Source organism: Oncorhynchus kisutch, linkage group LG8 (genome assembly GCF_002021735.2).
Source record: "Oncorhynchus kisutch isolate 150728-3 linkage group LG8, Okis_V2, whole genome shotgun sequence".
NCBI classification, from domain to species: domain Eukaryota; kingdom Metazoa; phylum Chordata; class Actinopteri; order Salmoniformes; family Salmonidae; genus Oncorhynchus; species Oncorhynchus kisutch.
The window spans coordinates 39,535,252-39,549,925 of record NC_034181.2 but is presented as its reverse complement, the minus strand read 5'-3'; the positions used below and the strand labels follow the sequence as shown (position 1 = coordinate 39,549,925).

At 46.5% G+C, this 14,674-nt stretch overlaps 1 protein-coding gene across 1 annotated transcript in view; it reads right to left on the bottom strand.

Annotated features, from left to right (window-relative positions):
• rorb (RAR-related orphan receptor B) overlaps positions 1-14,181 on the bottom strand; it is a 33,950-nt gene extending 19,769 nt beyond the window's left edge. The window contains exon 1 of the mRNA XM_020489600.2: positions 13,880-14,181. Within this exon, the coding sequence (XP_020345189.1) occupies positions 13,880-13,886 (7 nt within the window). The 5' untranslated portion in view covers positions 13,887-14,181. The remainder of the gene's footprint in view (positions 1-13,879) is intronic.
• Between the last annotated feature and the right edge of the window lie 493 nt (positions 14,182-14,674).

Sequence of the window (14,674 nt, the reverse complement as noted above, 5' to 3'; positions counted from 1 at the left end):
AAAACAACCAATCCAAATCACCCTCAAAGAACCACTGGAGGATGTGAGGTCCTTCACCTACCTGGGCAAGATGGGTTAGTCAGGTAGGCAAGATGGCAAAGATGGGTTAGTCTGTGGAAATCTGAGTGATGGAATTAAGATTAGAGTGATTGGTTGATTGGCTGATAAACTTGGAATCCAGTATGATTAGGAAATAAACATTATATATTGAATTGTCATGTTTTCCACCAAGTCCTTCAACTAGGAAAGAGGCGAGTAGGGGCATAATCAAACCTATATAAAAAGGGGATTAGAAATGATGCAGTAATGGTATTTGATAGACTCCAATTCTATCTGCTAATTTCATAGCTGATCCACCCCCCCCCCCCTTAAAAAAACACATCAATACCAAGCGCAATACAAGCCCTTCTTAGAACAGCAATAAACTGTGGGGTGATCTTTCTACCACTAGGTGTTGCTGTATTTCAACAGCCGTAGGGGCTATTTGTGTAAGGGTGAACAGGAGGGGCAGATTGGACATGCATGTTTCATGTATTAACTAGAGGGGACTAGCTACAAACAAAAAAAACACCCGGGGCTGTACTATGTTCAGCATGCTGTTACATGGGATGGGAGCGTGGAGTAGCAGCAATAGGGGTTATGTAGCTACTTGTATTGCTGCTCACACACACACACACACACACACACACACACACACACGTTTTCACTAGGGTCAGCAACGGCTACATTGACCCACTTGGACAGCTCTGGCATCATGGCAGCAGCCGGGTATTGTAGGTAATTACTCAGACCTGTCTGTATGGTTGGCACTGTCTCCATGGGCTCCGTACAGTCTGCTGGAGTGAAGAGTAACACAGGGCAGGCAAGTAGGGAACTATCCCCCATCCCCCTTCCCTCCCCTGATGCCTGCCCTGTGTTGTGGGGGCAAACATGTCTTTGTCCAGTTGACAGTAGCCATGATGCATCAAGGATGTTAGTTACTCCCCCCCTTGCCCTCCTCCCCTCCCATGTGTAAGAGGGCACAGGCTCGTCCAGTTTGCCGCAATGCTCTGTGGGTAATTGCTCATGGGGCAGGTCTGGGATCAGCTGCGCTGGGCTCATGGAATCCAGCTCTGTGCTCCGATTGTACACCCCAGAGAGGGAACAGAAGGGGGCCACTGGCTGACATTCAACGCATCGATTCACACACACAGACACACATGCACGCGCACAAAAGTGTACATATGTATACACACGTACAAATGCACTCATACGTCCGCACACAACAGTGTTTATATAGTGTTTATGTAGCGTTGATACATCCCATGTTTTAACTACAACTGTGTGCATGAGTATACAGTATTTTTCTCCACCCTGTGGAATATTTCCCACGTCTCCCTTGCATGCCTCCACCCCCCTGCCCACTAGAAGTGAAGCCCACACAACACATTGTGGGGTTCCTAGTGAGTGACCCTGAGATGGGGAAGCATGCAAAGGAGGCGTGGGAAATACTCCACAGGGTGGACCCAATCCCATCGCCCCCAACCTGTCCCTCCCACCCCCTGCCCCCTCGGGTCTACCTCTCAAGTACACTGTGCCATCTCCTTCCCAACACCATCCTCTGTGACTTGTAAGGCCTCTCCGGGATTGACCCCTGACCTCTCTTTCAGGCCTGAGAGGGGGGGGGGGGGGTGCATCGGACTAGAAGGAACAAGTCCAAGGATGATGTGTGTGACCACAGCACCTGGTCTCTCCCCCTCTGCTCTGAGAGCTGGGGTAGCCCACACACTGTGTACAGAGATAATGATAAGAATGATCCAAATCATGTATTTGCTGGAGTGTACAAAAATAAGTAAACATGAAAATGGCTGTCTAGCAATGAGCAACAACCACATGGAGGCATGGACACACATACTGTCATCGTAGCATCCCACCTATTCTGGTTTGAGAAAAAAAAGATTTTGTCGTCACTGCCTGCTCCTTAACCCTCCCTTAACCTCACACTGTTCTTCCTATGGTCTTAATCCTAATTGTAGATGACATTGTGTGTGTGTGTGTTGTGTGTTTGTGTGTGAGAGAGGGGGAGGGTAGAGTGTAGGACTAATAGGGAGAAAGAGAGAGAAAACAAGAGAGCTATAGCATTAAAAACCTGCAGATTCTACCACATCTTGGCTGGAGGACACTAGCGAATCACATGGACCCAAAGGAACGGAGGCTAAACATATCAATTATACTAAAATAAGTGTTACCATAATCCACAGACAAATTAGTGGGCATACACAAATATTTGGACCAAACTACAACACTTGCCACTTGCCTTGTGTGTGACACAGAGAGAGAGGGAGAGAGTGTGTGAGAGAGAGAATGTGTGTGTGTGTGTGTGTGTGTGTGTGTGTGTGTGTCTCTCTCTCTCTCTCTCAGGGATGGACGCTAATAGCTCGCCTCAGGCCACAATTTAACTCAGTCTAACAAGGTTTTCCCCAAAGTGGCCCCAGGGGCATCTTTCGCAAAGAGCCAAATTGATCACAAAGACAATCAAAGTGTTCGCTTCACCTGCACTCTCTCTTTCCCTCTCTCTCTCTCTCTCTCTCTCTCTCTCTCACACAGACACACAATATCAGTATTTTATGAAAATTCATATGAAGGCACTGCTTAAAACAAAGAGGCTATAATGAAATATGACTTTTTTTTATAAGGACACTATTCTGAGCACTGAGGTTAGAGAAGACCTGGGTTAAAATACTATTTGAAATCTTTCAAATACGTTGAGCGTTTGCTTTAGCCTGTCTGGAGTACCAGATGGGCAGGGTTTATAATTGTGGGAGCTACCAGCAGGTCAGTACCAGCAGATCTGGTACTGAGGTTCAAGATGAAGCGCAGCTCACAAGAGAGAAATAGAACTGATGATGCCCTGGAGAATCTCCTCAATGAGATTAGCTACTGACGCTAACACAGGCTAATCTTTGCCACTCACAAAACGCTAACCCCTATTAGAAGCTCACCCGTATAGTTGACACAGTAAGTGCTATAGGTATGCTACCACAAACTCCCTTCTATGGAATACGATGGTGGGCAATACCTTTTTACAGCATCTAATTGAATTGTAGAATACATGCTAAATGCATAATATAAAATAGTCTTCAGAAAAGACCTTTAGGTAACTAAAAATGAGTTGCATCCCATGGTAGCCATGGTCACCTTCTATAGGACGCTATTAAGTGCACAGAAATGTCACCTAGTTTCCTCGTAGGACATAGTAAAGACTGGAATGTAACAGGGACATATAGCAACACTACAGCGCGTTCAGAAAGTATTCACATCCCTTGACTTTTTCCACATTTTGTTGGGTTACAGTCTGAATTTAAAATGGATCCAATTGCAATTTTGTGTCACAATACACTATAATGTCAAATTGGAATCATGTTTTTATAAATGTTTACAAATGACTTACAAATAGAAAGCTGGAATGTAATGAGTCAATAAGTATTCAACCCTGTTGTTATGTCAAGCCTGAATAAATTCAGGAGTAAAAATGTGCTTAACAAGTCACATAGTAAATTGCATGGACGCACTCTGTGTGCAATAATTGTGTTTAACATGATTTTTAAATGACTACTGCACCTCTGTACCCCACAAATACAATTATCTGTAAAATGCTGAATAGAAAGTCTTATGTTTGGGGCAAACACATCACTGAGTACCACTCTTCATACTTTCAAGCATGGTGGTGGCAGCAACATGTTATGGGTATGCTTGTCATCGGCAATGACTAGGGAGTTTTTTAGGATAAAAGGAAATGTAATAGAGCTAAGCACAGGCAAAATCCTAGAGGAAAACCTTGTTCAGTCTGCTTTCCAACAGACACTGGGAGACAAATTCACCTTTCAGCAGGGCAATTACCTAAAACACCAGGCCAATTATACACTGGTTGCTTAACAAGATGACATTGAATGTTACTGAGTGGCCTAGTTACAGTTTTGACTTAAATCGTCTTGAGAATCTATGGCAAGACATGAAAATGGCTGTCTAGCAATGATCAACAACCATCTTGATAGACCTAAGGAATAATGGGCAAATACTGTACAACCCAGGTGTGCAAAGCTCTTAGAGACTTACCCAGAAATAATCACAGCTGTAATAACTGACAAAGGTGATTCAAACATGTATTAACTCAGGGGGTTGAATACTTAAATAATCAAGATATATTTGTGTTTTATTTTCCATTAATAATCATTTTAAAAAAATGTGAGAATGGTGGAGGCTACTGTAATGCCTCTAGAAAGTACAGCTAAGGGTTCTGCCTGACTTCACACTGTGTCCAAGAAATTGTATTAACTGTGTATTAGCTGTTTATTAGCTGTCCTTGTTGAATTGTTAAGTAAGACACCGCATAGACGCACACACACACACAGATGGTGAATTGCACACATCCAGAAAGCTGAATTAACCGCTCACACGATCTGACTGTCTTTATCTTTTCCTTTCTCCCTCCTTCTCCCATCTCTTTTTCCCTCTCCCATCTCTCTTTCTCTCTCCCATCTCTCTATCTCTCTCCCATCTCTCTTTCCCTCTCCCCCATCTCTTTCCCTCTCCCATCTCTCTCCCCATCTCTCTTTCCCTCTCCCATCTCTCTTTCTCTCTCCCTCTCCCATCTCTCTTTCCCTCTCCCATCTGTCTCTCCCATCTCTCTTTCCCTTTCCCATCTCGCTTTCCCTCTCCCATCTCTCTTTCCCTCTCCCATCTCCCTTTCCCTCCCTCCCCTCTCTCTCTCTCCCCTCTCTCTCCCCTCTCTCTCTCTCCCATCTCTCTCTCTCCCATCTCTCTTTCCCTCCCTTCTCTCTCTCTCCCTTCTCTCTTTCCCTCCCCTCTCTCTCTCTCTCTTTCCCTCCCCTCTCTCTCCCGCTTTCCCTCCCCTCTCTCTCCCATCTCTCTTTCCCTCCCCTCTCTCTCTCTCTCCCATCTCTCTTTCCCTCCCATCTCTTTCCCTCCCCTCTCTCTCTCCCTCCCATCTCTCTTTCCCTCCCCTCTCTCTCCCATCTCTTTCCCTCCCCTCTCTCTCTCCCATCTCTCTTTCCCTCCCCTCTCTCTCCCATCTCTCTTTCCCTCCCCTCTCTCTCTCTCTCTCTCTCTCTCTCTCTCCCATCTCTCTTTCCCTCCCCTCTCTCTCTCTCCCATCTCTTTCCCTCCCCCCTCTCTCTCTCTCCCCCATCTCTCTTTCCCTCCCCTCTCTCTCTCCCATCTCTATTTCCTTCCCATCTCTCTTTCCCTCCCCTCCTCTCTCTTTCCCTCCCTCTCTCTCTCTCTCTCTCCATCTCTCTTTCCCTCCCCTCCATCTCTCTTCCCTCCCCTCTCTCTCTCTCTCTCTCCCATCTCTTTCCCTCCCTCTCTCTCTCACATCTCTTTCCCTCCCCTCTCTCTCTCACATCTCTCTTTCCCCTCCCCTCTCTCTCCCATCTCTCTTCCCTCCCCTCCTCTTCTCCCCTTTCCTCCCTCTCTCTCTCATCTCTCTCTCTCTCCCATCTCTCTTTCTCTCCCATCTCTCTTCCTTCCCCTCCTCCCATCTCTCTTTCCCTCCCTCCCTCTCTCTCTCTTTCCTCCCTCTCCTCTCTCCCATCTCCTTCCCTCCCTCGTCTCTCTCTCTCCATCTCTTTTCCCTCCCTCTCTCTCCATCTCCTTTCCCCTCCCCTCTCTCCTCCTCTCATCTCTCTTTCCCTCCCCCTCTCTCCCATCTCTCTTTCCCCCCCTCTCTCTCCCTCTCCCCTCTCTAGTTCTCTCCCAAGCTCTCTCCCTCCATCCCTCTCCTCCCATCTCTCCTTTCCCTCCCCTCCCATCTCTTTTCCCTCCCCTCTCTCTTTCCCTCCCCCCCTCTCTCCCTCTCTCTCTCTCTCTCCCATCTCTCTCTCCCTCCCCTCTCTCTTTCCCTCCCCCCTCTCTCTCTCTCTCTCTCTCTCTCTCCCATCTCACTTCTCTTCCATCTCTCTTTCCCTCCCCCTCTTCTCTCTCTCTTTTCCCCTCCCCTCTCTCTCTCTCCATCTCTCTTTCCCTCCCCTCTCTCTCTCTCTCTCTTTCCCTCCCCTCTCTCTCTCTCCCATCTCTTTCCCTCCCCTCTCTCTCTCTCTCACCTCTTTCCCTCCCCTCTCTCTCTCTCTCACATCTCTTTCCCTCCCCTCTCTCTCCCATCTCTCTTCCCTCCCCTCTCTCTCTCTCCCCTCTCTCTTTCCCTCCCCTCTCTCTTTCCCTCATCTCTCTCTTTCCCTCCCCTCTCTCTCTCTCTCCCCTCTCTCTCCCATCTCTTTCCCTCCCCTCTCTCTCTCTCCCATCTCTATTTCTCTCCCATCTCTCTTTCCCTCCCTCTCTCCCATCTCTCTTTCCCTCCCCTCCCATCGCTCTTTCCCATCTCTCTTTCCCTCCCCTCTCTCTCTCTCCCCTCTCTCTCTCACATCTCTCTTTCCCTCCCCTCTCTCTCTCTCCCATCTCTCTTTCCCTCCCCTCTCTCTCTCTCTCTCCCATCTCTCTTTCCCTCCCCTCTCTCTTTCCCTCCCCTCTCTCTCTCTTTCCCTCCCCCTCTCTCTCTCTCTCTCTCTCCCATCTCTCTTTCCCTCCCCTCCCATCTCTCTTTCCCTCCCCTCTCTCCCTCTCTCTCTCACATCTCTCTTTCCCTCCCCTCTCTCTCTCACATCTCTCTTTCCCTCCCCTCTCTCTCTCACATCTCTCTTTCCCTCCCCTCTCTCTCCCACATCTCTCTTTCCCTCCCCTCTCTCTCCCATATCTCTCTTCCCTCCCCTCTCTCTCCCATCTCTCTTTCCCTCCCCTCTCTCTCCCATCTCTTTCCCTCCCCTCTCTCTCCCATCTCTTTCCCTCCCCTCTCTCTTTCCCTCCCCTCTCTCTCTCTCTCTCCCATCTCTCTTTCTCTCCCATCTCTCTTTCCCTCCCCTCTCTCTCTCGCTCTCTTTCCCTCCCCTCTCCCATCTCTCTTTCCTTCCCCTCTCTCTCTCCCATCTCTTTTTCCTTCCCCTCTCTCTCTCCCATCTCTTTCCCTCCCCTCTCTCTCTCTCCCATCTCTTTCCCTCCCCTCTCTCTCCCATCTCTTTCCCTCCCCTCTCTCTCCCATCTCTCTTTCCCTCCCTCTCTCTCTCCCATCTCTATTTCTCTCCATCTCTCTTCCCTCCCCTCTCTCCCATCTCTCTTTCCCTCCCCTCCCATCTCTTTCCCTCCCCTCTCTCTTTCCCTCCCCCCTCTCTCTCTCTCTCTCTCTCTCTCTCCCATCTCTCTTTCCCTCCCCTCTCTCTTTCCCTCCCCCCTCTCTCTCTCTCTCTCTCTCTCCCCCATCTCTCTTTCTCTCCCATCTCTCTTTCCCTCCCCTCTCTCTCTCTCTTTCCCTCCCCTCTCTCTCTCTCCCATCTCTTTCCCTCCCCTCTCTCTCTCTCTCACATCTCTTTCCCTCCCCTCTCTCTCCCATCACTCTTTCCCTCCCCTCTCTCTCTCTCCCCTCTCTCTTTCCCTCCCCTCTCTCTTTCCCTCATCTCTCTCTTTCCCTCCCCTCTCTCTCTCTCTCCCCTCTCTCTCCCATCTCTCTTTCCCTCCCTCTCTCTCTCTCCCATCTCTATTTCTCTCCCATCTCTCTTCCCTCCCTCTCTCCCATCTCTCTTTCCCTCCCCTCTCTCTCTCTCCCCTCTCTCTCTCTCCCCTCTCTCTCTCTCACATCTCTCTTTCCCTCCCCTCTCTCTCCCTCTCTCCCATCTCTCTTTCCCTCCCCTCTCTCTCTCTCCATCTCTCTTTCCCTCCCCTCTCTCTCTCTCCCCCATCTCTCTTTCCCTCCCCTCTCTCTCTCTCCCCCATCTCTCTTTCCCTCCCCTCTCTCTCTCTCCCCCATCTCTCTTTCCCTCCCCTCTCTCTTTCCCTCCCCTCTCTCTCTCTCTCTCTCCCATCTCTCTTTCTCTCCCATCTCTTTCCCTCCCCTCACGCATCTCTTTCCCTCCCCTCTCTCTCCCATCTCTCTTTCCCTCCCCTCTCTCTTTCCCTCCCCTCTCTCTCTCTCTCCCATCTCTCTTTCCCTCCCCTCCCATCTCTCTTTCCCTCCCCTCTCTCTCATCTCTCTTTCCCTCTCTCTCTTTCCCTCCCCTCTCTCTCTCTCCCATCTCTCTTTCCCTCCCCTCTCTCTCCCATCTCATCTCTCTTTCCCTCTCCCATCTCTCTTTCCCATCTATCTTTCTTCCTTGCCCGTTCTTGTATCCATGTGACTCACGTCATGATGACTACCTCCCACAATAGACACGTCTAGTTACTACTGAACAAAAGTGAGCTGATGAGATCAAAGTTCAATCCCATAGTGCACCACATCACACTCCACCAGACTACCAGGGTGCCTCTGCTTCCACCACCAGCCAGCGTATGGATACACTGCATAACTGAGAGACACTTCCAGTGTGTTTAACAAGGACATACTAAAGAGAGAAAGGCTGCTTCTTTAACTCAGGGTCAGGCAGCACTGGGGCGATAGCAAGAGATCCCTCACAGCCAATATAAACTAGGTGCAATGTACTGCTAGTGTGTCACACACACACACACACACCATCCCTCTCAGCGGGGTATCGCATACAATCCCTCAGACACTGAGGAATAAAATCAACACGGAGCAGTCGCTAAGTAAGCGCGCTTGGATGCCACCCTCACGCTCAGAACCACTGGGACCACACACTGATAGAGAAGCACGTTCTACAGGCTGCTGTTAACAACATTATCTCAAACACACTGATAAGTCAAACATGCAACAGCAGGCACACACACACACAAGCTCTCTTAATTTGAGTTGAGAGCACAAGTGATGGAAGAGCAGACCGGTCGAGTGAGGAGAGACAGGGACACAGGGTTAGAGCAAGCGCAGTGGTGTAAAGTAACTAAGTAGAATGTCTTTTAAGTACTACTTAAGTGATCTTTTGGACTATCTATACTTTACTATTTCTATTTTTGACAGCTTTTGCGCCACTACATTCCAAAAGAAAAGATGTACTTTTTACTCCCATACATTTTCACTGACACCCAAAAGCACTTGTTACATTTTGATTGCTCAGACAGGACAGCAAAATGGTCCAATTCACGCACCATCAATATAACAAGTTGTCATCCCTACTGCCTCTGATCTGGCAGACACACTAAACACAAATACTGTGTTTGTAAAATATGTCAGTGTTGGACTGTGCCCGTCTGCTTTGCTTAATAGCAGGAATTTTATGAATAGCTTTTACTTTGGAATTTTACTCAAGTAGGACGGTTGACTACTTTTTCCACCACTGTACTTAAGTATATTTAAAACCAGAGACTTCTAGAACTTTACTCAAGTAGTATTTTACTGGGTTACTTTTACTTGAGTCATTTTCTATTAAGGTATATTTTCTTTACTTTTACTCAAGTAGGACGGTTGAATACTTTTCCACCACTGACCAAGAGACAGAGGGGATAGAGGAAGACAGGAACACAGTTACAGAGAGATAGGCGAGACATACTGTAGTCATACGTGGATGAATTGGGTGCAGTGCGTGTGCGTGTGGTTGTGTGTGTATGTGTGTGTATGTGTGTGTGAGTAATGGTGCAACACCTCAGTGTGGAGGATTAGCTCTCCTGACCCAGGCTTTGAGTAATCTTTCCCCTAGTTACATAACACTGGGCCATTAGTCAGTAACACACACACACACACATATATACATACGTACACATACATACTGTGCACATACAAACGATGAGTATATTTTCCTCTTTACTGTTTCCTCCCACCAACTAAGGTGTTGCTTGCTCCTTCCCCACAATGAATGCTACCCAGTGAAATAAAGTTATGTTCCTAATTATGACAATATAGAGAATGCTGTTCAAGCTGTGGGTAATGTTGATGAGGAGATGAGATAGATCGTGTAATGTGATAAATGATTTGGAGTAGATTATGTAAATTAAACTGTGCACCACAGTATAGATTATGCTGTGGATTGCTTCCGTAGACCTTCAGGAAGCATCGATCCCCTGATAACGCCGGGATTGGCTGATCAATGCAGATGCAGGATGCCTCAAATTCTATTGGCATTGGGACCTCATGCATGGCATTGTGGCTATTTGTGTTTTACAGGCCAGAGTTGAGAACAGATTGGGTGTATGTGTTTGTGTGTATTTGTGTGTGTGTGTGTGTGTGTGTGTGTGTGTGTGTGTGTGTGTGTGTGTGTGTGTGTGTGTGTGTGTGTGTGTGTGTGTGTGTTTGCTCACGAAAGAGAAGGAGTGAGAGAGAGAGAGAAAGAGAGTAAGAGAGAGAGAGAGAGAAAGAGAGAAGAGGAAGATGTAGAGAGAGAGACAGAGACAGAGAGATGATGGCGTGTGGCGTGTGGGGTCTTCTGTGGTGCTGTCTGTAGATTATGGAGTGTGTTGCCGTCTCACATCTTCCCACCACACCCCCTTTGTCACCCCTCTCTCTCTCTCTCTCTCTCTCTCTCTCTGTCATTCTGTATTTTCCAATAGAGAGGAAGTGTTGGAGATTGTGATTGACACCTTTCACTCACAGAGAGGATCACATAGACCACACCCAACCCCATGACCCATCCCCCTCCTGCTCTGGACTGAACTCAGTGACCTATACCGTCTATGGGAGGGTTCGCCTGTGTGAAAATGGCATTGCATTGCAGTAGTGTGTCATCGTGTATCTGTGTGTGTGTCTGTTGGAATGCATTTGTGCATGTACACACATGCATACATACATATACATATTATTACATTGTGTGTTTGGTCACCTGTGTTAGGCTTATGCATGTATGCATATCTGTGAGCATGTGTGTTTGCATGTGATGTGCGCATGTGTGGTGGCATCATACTATTATACTGAAGGTGTATTTTGTGGGTTACTATGGATGAGGGTGAGAGTGTACAGTAAGTGTAGGTGTAAAGGTACACCTGGTTCCAGAAGCCCCCTGACCAAACATAATCAAACCGAAAGAAATGAACCCATCTGCAAATATCTTCAATTCGAAAGGACAATTTGCGAAATAAAAAAGTTGGGTGTTCATGATTAGAATAGGCTTATAGCCCTCAACAAAATGGCTTTAAATGGTTTAATTGGCAATGAAAATGTATGGGGAGGTTGAACTTGGGAAACAAAATGCTTGGACCCCAACCATTAAATCCAAATTAAAACAGCAGCAATTAATCAAGAGCATATGTGTTTCAGCTGCATCAGGTTATAACTATTTTCAGAACGTTTCCTTCTTGTCATTGGATAACTACTTGTCATTAAATAACGGAAATTGAACAGTATAAAAACGAGAAACTTTTCTCTTTTTCACCACAGCATTTTCTCCCTCCCCTGGTTGGTTTTGGTTATCGTTCTAGTATAGGCTACATCATCGTCCGTCGGTCAGCCGGGACAGGAGGTTTGACAATTGCTAAATGATAATTAAACAAGGCATATGAGGGGGGCTCTATTTTTCATAACCTCGTGGATGTGATTGCATTTCTCTGTGAGCAGTGCAGACTCCACAGGCTGCGAAGGTTGGGAGAGGGGCCGCGTGGCGCACACTGATTTAATTCTATCTGACAAACCCTTTGGGGCGTTCAGCAGGATAGACGGAGAGAGAAAGACAGGAGGACAGAGAGAGACGCTTCGGGCCCTCTTCTACCCACCACAGCTATAAAGCCGGATATTTCGGCATCCCCCCAAGAAGCCCATGCACTAGTGGTCGCAAGGCCCAATAAAGTGTGAGTGTAGGCTACAGTTATTGCAAGGCGGGCGGGGAGAGACGAGTTAAGTCATTTGCGCGCGCGAGAGAGAGCGAGAGCGAGATAGATGTCCTCCCCAAAGTTGTCGTCCTCTTTTTTCCCCCAGGGTTATAAGAGAAGGCCTGCTAAATTGCTAATCGCAGAGGCAAACAGAGGTGTATTTGAATCCTTATAATGTTGCTTGATTTTCAAAGCCAAATAGTAAAAGCATTGCACACAATAATATTAATGTAAAAATAGGAAAATACTGTTAATTAACATCACAGAATATTGTTGCACTTTGAAAAAATATTCATTAATTAGTCTAAATATTGTCTTATAGCTAGCTATAACTTCAACAATGGGCGTAGAATAATCATAATTATTATTTGAATGTTGTTTATTTTAAGAGTCATTTCTGTACTGGGCATGTTGTATATTTAATGATGACCAACTCAAATTAAGCTCGCCATTGATAATCTATGTTTAACGTTAATATTGCCCATAATTCAGTACAGTTTAGTTTAACTACACTTTATTAATATCAACACAATGGCGTTTTTGTATCATTTGTCATAGGTCTACACACCTACAACGAAGGAATGAGAATGCAGCCGGAACAACAGACGCTATAGACTACCTCTAAGACTAGACTGCCTCTAAGTGAGGCCCTCACCTGTCTTTCATTGAACGAACTGGTTACTTTATTTATACTTTTACACTATCATAATAGTTCCTGTGGGCTTATTTTCGTCACGGGTTTCCGTTTAAGTGATGATTGTTATTTTACAATTCACAAGGTAGCCTATAGGCTAGTGATCATACAAATTAATAACACTAGACCTACGCAATTTGACAACAATTGGTCATCGCGGAAATGTTCATTTTCAATTATTGGACCGAACAGCATTACCACTATGTTTTGTTAGTCTGACATAATTTGTAGGAGTAAATTGTAAAATAGGTCTACTATTCAGCATTGAAGGCCTTGGATCCAAAGCGCATGATTGTAAGGGGAGAAAGAGGGAAAAAGAGAGAGAGAGCTGTGGGTTGAACTTCCGTCTCGAAGACATGGGGACATTACCCTCTCTCTCTCTCTCGTGTGTGTGTGTGTGTGTGTGTGTGTGTGTGTGTGTGTGTGTGTGTGTGTGTGTGTGTGTGTTGGACGTTGGGGGCACTAATGGTGCATTTCGATGCTTATGGACCGGTGCAGCGCTTGACTGATGGATATGGGTTAGTAGAGCGCACTCCCAACACAGAACCTCCTTGCTTGGCCCTATATCACCAGGGAGGTATGTAGGACACAGCCTATACATGGACAACAAGCTTATATTTGGGGTTCTGACGGGGTACGACAGTTGAACGAAGCTCATGAGGCATGTCTAACTTGTATTCTTCAAGAATTAATGGGTACATATAATTTCTAAGTCCAAAAATGGATGCTGCAACTGCAGATTGCCCTTTAAAGAAACAAAATGTATTTGCATTTTTTTTCCAGAGAGCAAACATGTATAAGACTGTGTGTCCTGCAGCCCATGGCGCTATAGGGCCAAGCAAGCAGGTTCTGTGTTCCAACGTGTCATGCGCTCTACTAAACCATTTACATTTATCCGGTCCCCATCCCTCAGCTTTTTGCCGAAACAGGGGTGGGAAAGGCTTTTGTTATTGTTTCAACTGCGAATTGCCACTTTAAATCGTCAGTGGCAATAGTTTACGGAAATAGTTTACGGCAATAGCAAATGATGTCCTTCGTGAAGATGATCTCTATTCAGGCACTCCATTCAGCCAGAGCATCTGAAGTCTTGACGCTCCTCCAAACTAAATAGTGTTGCGTTAACTCAGAGTTAACTCCAACACTGGGACTTATACAAGGTGTTTAATGGGCCATACATGGACGTCTCATGGAGAACCACACGCACACGCACACACACAGTATAAAGATCCGAATAGGTTACTGAATAGTGAGACTAAATGGCAATTGTATTCTCAAGCTGGGGCTAATAGTGACTGAGGCATGAGCAAGTTGGGATAAAAAAAAACTTCCATAGTAAAGTTCACACAGCGCACACACAACAGAACTATAGTACAGAATGGATGTGGGGAATACCAGTGATGTGAGTGGGTAGATGCGCCTGCTATTTAAATGAGCTGTCAAAAGCAGTCGGATCCTTACCTCGCATGGTGGTGTTTGTGCGACTCTCTTCCGAATGCAGCAGTCATGAAGAAACAAACATAAATACTTTTAAAAAGCAAAATCCCCGGGCAAAAACAAAACAACGTTAATGTTTGCCGTCGTCCACGTTCATTCGGGGAGTGTTGTTTCTGCGCAAAAGCATTCCAGACCAGAACAGGCTCGTGCTTGTTGACGCGCTGGGCAGAGCGGAGCAGAGACACCGGCGGTGGAGTGTGGAGAGATGGTCAGACGGTTTGAGTGTCGTCCGCTCAGCGAGCATGCGGCTTTTCACATGACATCTGCGCCTGAACATCTACGGGAGGTTTTCACTGTTTCCCCCGGCGGAGGGGAGAGCGCTAGAGAGGTTTAGAGGAGCAGGGATTGGACTAGCACTTTCTGCTCCTCCCACTCTCGACGTCCCCAATAATGAGCCAGTGTAGTAGTTTATAGCATACTGTAGGCCCTAATCCAGCACGTACCTTCATAACAGTGAGGGTACTTTCGTTATATCGTCCTCCCTAATATGGTGTTTACTAACAGTTAGTTAGCCTACAATAACACATCATCCAACCATCTAACAACCATATTTCTACAACATTTTATAGACTAAAGAGGAGCGTTTGAGTTCAGGCTGTGCATGCCCACATCGTCAATAATCTTTAGAGTTGACTATGGAAAGGGGTCAGAATCACACGTTTCTTTCATTTCACAGACAATTTACAGTCAAATAAATGATTTTGTAATGTATAGGCAGGCCTTAACCTCTCACACTTAGTTAGATTAGGCTACATCAGT